The 10,053-nt window shown below is 43.6% G+C and overlaps 1 protein-coding gene across 2 annotated transcripts in view; it reads left to right on the top strand.

Annotated features, from left to right (window-relative positions):
• The first annotated feature begins 955 nt into the window (after nucleotides 1-955).
• Nucleotides 956-10,053, top strand: part of SIL1 (SIL1 nucleotide exchange factor) — a 218,126-nt gene continuing 209,028 nt past the window's right edge. The window contains exon 1 of one of the 2 annotated variants that reach the window (XM_043589084.1): nucleotides 956-1,383. In XM_043589084.1, coding sequence (XP_043445019.1) covers nucleotides 1,303-1,383 — 81 coding nt within the window. In that variant the 5' untranslated portion in view covers nucleotides 956-1,302. The remainder of the gene's footprint in view (nucleotides 1,384-10,053) is intronic. The other variant, XM_043589092.1, reaches the window with a different exon arrangement.

Below are 10,053 nucleotides of genomic sequence, written 5' to 3'. Positions count from 1 at the left end.
TATTATTTATCCTCATGCTACTAGGAAGTGACACAAGCTAGAATTATTGCTGGGCTACTCTTGCTAGCCTCTTGGGTGTTCCATGGAAAAAGTGAACTGTTCTCTGTCCTTTCCCACTCAGTCCTAGGGAAGTGTCCTATGTAGACCTTTCTTAAAAACTGACACTACCCACTCCACTATTGCCCAGAGGCTTGTTCTCCTTCCCCAGGCAAACCGAAGTTTGCTCATGGGTGCGATTTCCCATCTGTTTGAAGTAAACATAATCAAGAAAGTATATTAACTGCTAGAAGCCCACATTATACCTCAAAAATGTCAGAAAAAAACCACAAACTTGAGACAGGTGGATTGCTCTTGGGGAATACCTGTTCCGGGGAAGTCACTGCTTGTTTGGATTGTACTTTTCTCCACTCATGATTGACCAGGAATCACTGTGTCTGGACTCTCAGGGCCTGAGGGAGCGCTCCATTTTACTAAGCAGGTTAAACTACTCTGGTCAAGGGGAAGGTCTTATGGAAAAAGAACAGGACTTTGGGAGGCACTCAAATCTGGCTTACATTCCCAGTTCTACCACTTCCTGACTATATGACTTTCTACAAGTTCTTCAACTTCCTTGAGCCTTAGCTTCCCCACCTATAAAAAACGGATGGCTGTTCTGATCTCAGGAAGTTTTGAGAAAAAAAAAAAAAAATATATATATATATATATATATGCAACACCTGGCACATATAAGATATTCAGTGCTCTAGCAGCATTTGAGCTGTAGGGTACTTTGAAAATAATTGGTCGTTTTTAATTCACACAATACATAAGCATATAAAGTAGACGACTTATAGGTGACCTCTCTGCACGAATTTTCAAAGGACTATTTACAGCTTAAGAGTCTCGGATTTATCTATTCCACACTGAGTGGCAACAGCTTAATTTATTTCTACTTCTCATGCCCGCTGGTTTCCTTCTGATGTTCATTCCGCTAGAAAGAAATTACAGTATTGTAAAATCAGAAATGAAACCTCGAAGTCCCATTTTGGTCTAGCTTGGAAGCAAAATCAGCCCCGTGGCAGTCTCCTTCAGGTGTCTCACGCTGGCGGAGGGTTACAGCTGAAAAGTCGACTCATCACGTGTGCGTTAGTGGGCGGGACTTAACAGAAGCGGGGGAGAGAGAGGCGGGGCTTAAGAGCTACCAGAGCAGGAAAGAAAGGGAGGCGGTCGCTCGTCGTCCTGGAAGGCAGCAATTGGGTGAGGTGGGAAGTGACGTAATAAGTGCGCGCTCACAGATTCAGAAGGTCGCCGCGGCGTCTGCGCATGGGGAGCTGGTTGCCGCTGCAGCCGCCTGGAATTGTGGGGGTTGTGTCTGCCCCTCGGCTGCCGGGCGGGAAGCCGAAGGTAGGGGCGGTGAGGGCCACCCGGCCCTGGAGCTGCGCTGGGGGCTCAGGGCGCTGTCCGAGCCTCCTCCCACCAGCGGCCCCGGCGCCTTCCCAGCACTGTTGCGGGGTCCCTACACATCCCCTCCTTGTCCCCGTCACACGCACATCTCGTCCCTCCCAAACGGGACGTCCAAGTGGGCCCTGGCCTCAGCCTAGGAGTCGCCTTCCCTACCTTTTGTGATCAGAGAGTAATTCTTATTAAGTGCCAGTAATTCTTATTAAGTGCCAGATGAGGCGGTGGGGATTCCGAGATTAGCTCTTGATTCTGCATCTGTTCCCTTTCTCCCACCCTCAGTTTCTGCATTTAACTGCTCCTTTGTTGATATTCTGGTTCTTGGCAGAGGCCAGGAATTCACCATATGGAATTGCCCTCTACTCGCGTCGTGTTTCCACTCCTGTCTTGTGTTTTCCTTTTTCCTGGTAGGTCGAAGACTTGCCTTTGAAGTACAGTTTACAGACTTTGTTGTTTTTCAAATCAACTAAGAAGTTGTGTACATCCCTGGGCTTTAGTAACTGATTTCATTTAAAGTGGAGCATGGGCACCTTCAGTGCTTCCCCGGCGTTTCTGATTCACGTGGTCCTGAAATCCTTGCCTTGAGATTCTCCGCTTCAGAAGACTGGAGGGAATCCACTGACATTTGAGCCCCTGAAATGGGGTTCTGGCGGGGAAAGAACAGGAGTCAGGAAATGCCTGGCACCAGAGAGGCCAGTGTGGGGTTTCTTTTCACAGTAGAAGCTAGAGGACCGGTTGATGCTACACACACACACACACACACCCCACCGGTATGTGGTCAGTTGGATTCAAGCCCATCTGGCTTTCTGACCTCAATAAAACAAAACCACAAACTGCTTTGGAGGATTAACCCAGAGTGGTAGGCAGAAGAACGAATCCTCCAGGTTTGCTAACAAAAGAAAGAGTGTTTGGACAGTGTGAAAGATGTTTTGGTATATATTGGTGTGTCTTTTTACCTCTCACAGCACCCAAACTTTATTTTCTGATGAAAATATAGCCACATTTGGGGAGTGGATAGGATTTTGATAGCTGGGGTAGGAGGATATTAGATTTGATGTTTGTGTAACATGGATCAGTTGAGAACATGGCCCTTAGGTTTTTAAGAGGGTGTTGCCACGTCGGGTTTATTTTGGCTTTTCTTTGGGTTATTTAATGAATTTAATATGCTAATTGATACATGTGTTGTTATGATGAAATTGGCTACAGAAAAGGCTTATTGCCCCCATTTTACAGATGGTGGGAATGGGGGATGTATTAGTACAGCTGTGGTAACCCAGAATGAAAAGTTGTCTTGTTCTTGGATTCCTGCTTTCTTTGCCTTCCCTGATGTCTTTGAAGGCTATTTATTACTCAGTTCTCTACAGAGGACAACTTTGAGCCCTGGTGTGTTTCACTGACACACAAAATCTAATTAAGCAAAACTGAAAAGCAACAAAATGGGTTTTGTAACAAACATGCTAGCACTTCTTGAGTGTTGTTTTCCTTTAGAGTGGTATATGTATATCACTTAAGTGATGTCGCTGTCCAAAGCAGTTTTGAAAATCCACATCTGAAATAGTCTTCAGAGACATTTTTGAACTATGTTAGCAATCAACTTCATTAATACATAATACTATACTTTTTTTTTTTTTAACCCCAAATGGTATGGTTAAGCAACCTTGTTAGCTAGCTTGTCTTCAGATGAGTAAACAGTTCTTTTGAAGTGGACATAATACATTTTTGGTGTGTGGTGAACATTAGTTTTGAATCTGAGTCTATCACTTATTAGCCATATGACCTTGGACAAGTCACCTCGTAGGCTCAGTTTTCCACTGCCTAAAAATGGGAATCTTGGAGCACCTGGCTGGCTCAGTTGGTGGAGCATCCGACTCATCTTGGGGCTGTGAGTTCAAGCCCCATGTTGTGTGTAGAGATTACTGTACTTAAAGGTAAAATCCTTTAAAAAAACGCAGATACTTACTTGGAAGAGTGATTAAATGAATGGAACACATTAAAGACCTAGAAATACAATAAATATTTAGGCCATCAAAGATTGAAGATTTGCTATTAATGAGAATATTTTTTGAAAAATGAGTCTCTAAAGGCATGTTGCACCTTTTTCCAAATAGGTATATGCCTTCCAGTTTTCTGTTCATTATCTTTGTGGATTCATGCTCTGACCTCATCCTACTTCTTGTCTTCTTTTTCATTCATTTTCTGTCCTTTCCCAAATGAGTCAAGTTGTGCTGCAGAGGCTGTCTGCCAGTCTCTTGGAGTAAGCCTCTTTTCAGGAGAGCTAATCTGACCATTCTTACAATGCTAGCCCCTTGGTCATGTGTTCCTGGGGATTTTTCTCTGGGGCCTCAGCTGGCTCTTAGACCACGCTCTGTAGCACAGGCATCTCTAACTCCGGGATTTGGTGTCAATTTGGAGACCTGTCCTTGTGAGGCTAATCTTTTCTCTTTCTGAACAAGGATGAATACTTTATTCTTCTCTGAGTTAGCCTTAAGCTGGAGGCCTTAGTTTTTCACAACATAGAGCTTCTTGTTTTAAGTACATGTGGTCTAAAGGGGCAATATCCTACCATTTTCTTCATTTTCTTTCACCAAGGGCTTCACTGCTGGGTAGAGGAGGAGGAGAAGAGCCCCTTGCCATTCAGGTGGGCTTTGGGTAATCCCTGATTCCTAGCATCAACAGTAATTGAGTTTGAGATAAAAACCTTGTAAAAGATAGAAGCTGCTCAGGACACATGTGAAGAATCTCTCAGAATTTTACTGACTTAGGAAGGGCTTACACCTGGCATCCATTCTTGTGCTATTTTCCACCTTGGAGACAGAATCCAGGAGCAAAAGAATTATGTTCAGCTCAAACTTGTAGTTCCTTCGGGTTCCACCAGGCAGCACATGGAGAATGGTGTGATTGTGTTGGTTGGCTAAGTCTGTCCTCGTTCTGCTTACAGTGCCCTTGATTTTGGTGTTTTAGGCATGGAGAAGCTTCTTAGTTACGGGCTGCTATAACAGAACACCATAGACTGGGTGCTTAAACAGCAAACATTTATTTCTAGAGATTGGACCTGTGAGATCATGGTGCCAGCATGGTCAGCTTCTTAAAGGAACTGGGTCAGCTCTTCAGACATCTAATGAAGTGATTGTCAACCTTTTGTTCATTATCACCTTTTGAGACACCCCCCTCCATTTGTCCCCCCGTCCCTGCCGCCCTCTGTGAAATTTTAATACCACCGATACTCTATGTATCCGTTTATGTACTGTGGCCCTTTGGAGGACCATAAACTTAAAATATCTAAGATTTTTCTAACCCAAGAATCAATCCCCCCCACCTTGCAGTGGGGTGATACTGTCTTCATTGAAAATACATGGTCTAAAACAGCCACCAAGGCATGTTTTATATCTAGAAGACCAGCTATTACCACACCAACCACCAGACTAGTGAAAGGGGGAAAACTTTATTTTTACTTGTTAAAAAAAAATTTTTTTTTTAAATATTTATTTTTGAGAGAGAGAGATAGAGACAGAGTGCTAGCAGGGGAGGGGCAGAGAGAGAGGGAAACACAGAATCTGAAACAGGTTCCAGGTTCCGAGTTGTCAGCACAGAGCCTGACGTGGGGCTTGAACTTAGGAACCATGAGATCATGACCTGAGCCAAAGTCGGATGCTCAGCTGACTGAGCCACCCAGGCGCCCCAGGGGAGAACTTTATCTCATGCATACTTGATATCAGCCTTATAAAATCGTTGGTGTTACCCCATTTTACAGATGAAGAAATAAGCTCAGTGAGGTTAAGTAATGTGACCAAGGTCAAAAAGTTTGTTGATCTTAAAACCCAATTTGACTCCAAAGTGATTTCTGTTGTTGAGTGCTGTCTTCCTCTAACCAGGAGTCTGTTGTCATCAGCAGGACATTTGACCATTCACCTTCTTTTCACAAGGGCCTCCTAGGTACCAGGCCCAATTCAAGATGTTGAGGACACTAAAATGGGAAAGAGATCCTGCTATTGAAGAGCTCGCTGAGTTTTCCAGCATGGGATGCTTTAGGGCTAGTGTCCCTGTCACCTAGTCTGATTTTACTTCTTGTGAGATGGCTAGCAATAGCTAAGGGCTTTCATGGAAAGATTTGAGCTAGTTGGCCTTTAGGAGGGTCTAAGCTGTGAATATGTCCCTCCTAGTTCCATCTGCCAACCAGGTGAGCTGTTTCTAATCGCTGAGCCTGTTGCATAAAGTCTGTAGCAGGCTCAGGAAACTCCTTGGCCATTAGATGCTTGTAAACATGAGGATTAGTAAGAATCTCATTTCTATTTTTCTTACTGCTATTCCTAATAATTCAGAGCAGAAGTTGTTTTGTCCCTTTCTGAAATTATTCCATGTTGTCTGGTTCAAAACCTAATGCTGTTGAGAGAATTGGAGAAGAAATGGAATATGTGTGGAGGTGGAAGGAGGAATAATTTTTCCTGGACTTCTTTAAAGGGGCTAGAATTACTCTTTACTGTTATTCTTTTCCTCCAAATCTTGGGACTTTTGAGGTGTTCCATTTACCATCTGTTTCTCTGATGCCTCCTTGGCCTTCTTTTTTCACAGCTGTGTCTGCTGTGTTGGCTCACGTGTTCCTGTACCAGAAGTTGGAGCCTTTGGGTAGTGTGTGATGTTTAGCCCATGTCGCAGTCCTATCCACAGAAAAATGGGAAGGGGTGTGTTTCTGAGGTCTGCTTGCTGGCTGTGTCTTGACTGAGGGTGTGGGTGTGCCTTTTCATTACCTGTTATCATTCCGGGCAGAGGAATATCACATCAGTGAACTGATCCATGTCCTGCTACTTGCCTTTTTGCAAGTAGTGTGCCTCTTCTGTCTTAGGACAGGAATGAGTTATAGAAACTGAAAGAAGAATCACAGATGCCTCTCTTAAGTCATGTGAGGAAAGCTCATACCAGTGGACTTTTAAATGGGCATGTCTTTATGTCTGTATATAGTTTCATGCTTTTGCCTCTCTCTTTTCTGTGAGGCTCCCAAGGGGAGTCAGCAGCCATCTGACCAAAGGGGTCAGCAGCCATCTGACCATACTCAAGAAAACTAGCAGGCTTCAGTTCAATGGAAGTAACATAAAGTAGGACAGTCAATACAGACAGCATTGATTGGCCACACTTTGAATCCAGTGGGTAGTAGACATTGGAAACTTAAGGGGCAAGCTCCTAAGCAAGGTATTTAAGGTTGATTTTTTTTTTTTGATTCTCCCCATTCCTAGCCATGGGGAAGTGGGTTTGATTGTATTCCTGAAGCACAGTCTCTGTCCTTGGGCCCAGCTGCTCAAGTCTGAAATCATGGTATTTATGGGTTGCAAGAGATCATTCTAGGGGTCTTTATATCAATTTTATTGGAAACATCAGGGCTGGGTCTGTTTCAGATCCAAGGAATGACTGTTTGTGGTTAGGTGAGTGAAGAGTCAGTAGATAGCCTTCAGGTTCTGTCATCTTCCAGTGGTTGAGTTTTGGATTTGGTGACTTCTTGCTTTACTGATGACAAAATTGAACTCCAGCGAAGTGAAATGGGCTATATACCTTTTTTAGAACCATCAGGATATTACTGGCAGAGCTGAGACTCAAGCCAGAGGGTTCACAGAGGGTGGCCATAGAAGTTGTTAACATTATTTAAAGCCTTATAAAGATGCAGGATGCTGTTGCAGTTAAAAAATCTCCAGGGAGGGGAAAAAAGTCTCCAAGGAAGGAGAAGGCCCCACCTCCACTGACTGCTTTATTCCTTATCTTAGAACCCTCACTGGTGAGGTTTTTGGCTGTCATGCTGATTTCTTTCCCATTCATGTTCAAGTGAGTTTCCTGTTGATCTTACCCCAGAGGAAATAGATCTTTGTTAGAAACAAAGAAAAAGTGCTCAGGCCAGGCTGTTCTGAGTGTGTTCTGTAAAGAATGGGGCCAATGCACCAGTGGACCTTATCTGGTGATCCAAGAAAATCTGTAATACATCACTAAAAAAGAGTGAGGGAATGAATGGTATGTCAGAGAGGTTTAAAAAATTCTGGAATCCGCTCACTTGGTTTCATACTCTGCTGTTTACTTACTAGCTGTCAGATCATGGACAAGTTACTTATTTTCTCTAAACCTTAATTTCATGATCTGTAGAATGGGAATAGTAATAGCTACTCTTGAAGCTGTCTTGAGGATTGAGAGAATACGAATGGAAAGTGCTTCCTCTCTGTATTTTCAGTCATGTCAACAACTGTAGTTTCTATTTCTTGACCCAAGACTTGGTTATAGGATAAGTTGGGTTGACCAAGCGAGTATTATCTTAACCATCACATCATTGTCTGTCTCCTTTGTTGGTTGATTATTCATATCATTAGTCACAGCTAGCTCGTGCTGAATAACTAAAAGTCATGAATCTCTTGCCTTCTCTTCAGCCAGACATGAAGCAATTAGCTTGTTACGGGAACTTTGACTTCTGTCACAGCTTTTTTTCTGATTTGTATGCCCATTTCGGGTCCTTGTGCAAGGTCAGGGAGGCACAGTCAAATACACTCACCTGGATTTTGTGTTCAAGTTGACTCTCTTTGAGATTGACAACTAGTTCAGTGTAGCAGTGGGGGTGCGAGTGGGGAAAAAGCCCTTGAAGCTACTACCCGTTTTTATATTGATCTCAAGCTGATTTTTAAACAAAACCTGAGTACCATAATTGTAGATTGTGCCTTACATCTCTGAATGAAACAAATAGGGTAAAACCTTATTATTTGTGGGGAAGACTGGTCTGAATTGGTAAAAAAAAAAAAAAAAAGAAAGAAAGAAAAAGAAAAGAAAACAACTGAGGAGTCTTTTCAGAGAAATGCTATTGTCTTAGATTTTTTGGCAAGCCTCTACAGTATCTTTCTGATGTGGTCTTATTGCTTCCCTTGTTTTCCTGCTTCTGAGTTCTTATGGGAGCCTCCTTCTATACCCTATATGCAATGTTCCTCTGGGACATTGTGTACCACTGCCCTTTGCAGTCTTCCTAAATGTAGTCCTGATTGGAGAAGAGTCTTTCTAAAAAGCCGTCAGTGGCACCCCCTGGCTGCTGCTGAATAAATTCCAAATATGTTAGTTGTCCTGATGTTCTGTGCCTATCATGGTGTATCCTTGTCCTACCACTTTAATTGTGTTCTCCATTGTTACCCACATGTACCCTTTGCTCTTGATAAACTGGTCCACGTGATCCTCTAAACATGACTCCTGTTAGTGTCTCAGCCAGTGCTTTTGCCCAGAGTCCCCTCTCCTTAGTTTCCTACTTAAGCTTCACAGCTGCCTTCTTCAGTGAGTCTTGTGTCATACCTCCTCATCTGTATCCCCATAGCAACACTTTGATTATAGAATTTAGCATACTTTATCCTGGTTAGTTATTTTGCCTCTTATTTAATATGAGCTTCTCAAGGACATAGCCTGTGCTTATTTTATATCTCCAGCATAATGCTGAGTATAACATGGACACCAATAAATGCTAGTTGAATGAAGGGATATATGAAAGCTGAGAAACGGTAACAGTCATGTTCAGTTCCCAACTCTTTGCTGAGGCATTCCTTGAACACTAGTCACAGTGAGTCTGGCATGCTCAACTCCCAGAGCCTTTTGTTTAAGTCTTACCTTCCCACCAGGGTTAGAAATTCCCAGAGCTGGGGGTGGGGGGTGGGGGCAGAAAACGCATTCCTCATTCCTCTTTGTGTACCAGCCCCCAGCACAGTTCCTGGCATGTAGAGCGTGTTTCATAAGTACTTGTGAATGAGAGAGTCCTGCTCTTTGTCAGCTGATGTGCCTACCAATTTATCAGCCTCCCTTGTTGGTCACTGGCCAGGGGTCTCCAACTCAAAGGTGTTTTCAGGGCCAGGTAGGGAACAGTCAGTGTGAGCAACATGGAACGGTGTGCCTCTGTCAAACTGGAGTGTTGATGTGTTCATGGGGAGCAGTTGCTACTCAGCCTGTTGTCATGAGTGAGTGTGGCTCTAGTGTCATCATCTCCTATTACAAGAGAAGCCAAAAGTCCAGATTTTTATATGAAATCCCCAGGGAATACCAGAGTACATATCTGGTCCAGATTTGACATCGAGGCTACCCATTTGTGACATATTTAAATTCCTTACAGAAGAAGAAAGGGAGCAGAAGATAGAACCTGAAAGCTTTTGAGGGAGTTTTGTTGAAAGCCTAGCTTTGGTTAAGGGTGTCTTGTAATTTTCTGTGGGTAGTCACTTAGTCTTTTGAGTCAAGTCTTTCAGAGACCACCTGTGTTTTGCTTCATCCTCCCTTGCATTCTTTTTTTTTTTTTTTTAACGTTTATTTATTTTTGAGACAGAGAGAGACACAGCATGAACGGGGGAGGGTCAGAGAGAGGGAGACACAGAATCCGAAACCGGCTCCAGGCCCTGAGCTGTCAGCACAGAGCTTGACTCGGGGCTCGAACTCACAGACCGCGAGATCATGACCTGAGCCGAAGTCGGCCGCTTAACTGACTGAGCCACCCAGGCGCCCCTCTTGCATTCTTTCCCTAGAAAGATGATGACCTAGAGACTTGTATGATTTTTGCCCTATTGCCTGGCCTCTGCCGAGGCAAGTTTGATGGTTGTTCTTGTTTTTGTCTCCTGCTAAGGGCCTGGTGGT

Source organism: Prionailurus bengalensis, chromosome A1, assembly GCF_016509475.1.
Source record: "Prionailurus bengalensis isolate Pbe53 chromosome A1, Fcat_Pben_1.1_paternal_pri, whole genome shotgun sequence".
NCBI lineage: Eukaryota > Metazoa > Chordata > Mammalia > Carnivora > Felidae > Prionailurus > Prionailurus bengalensis.
The sequence above is the reverse complement of the archived record's forward strand: the minus strand, read 5'-3'. Positions and strand labels throughout refer to the sequence as shown.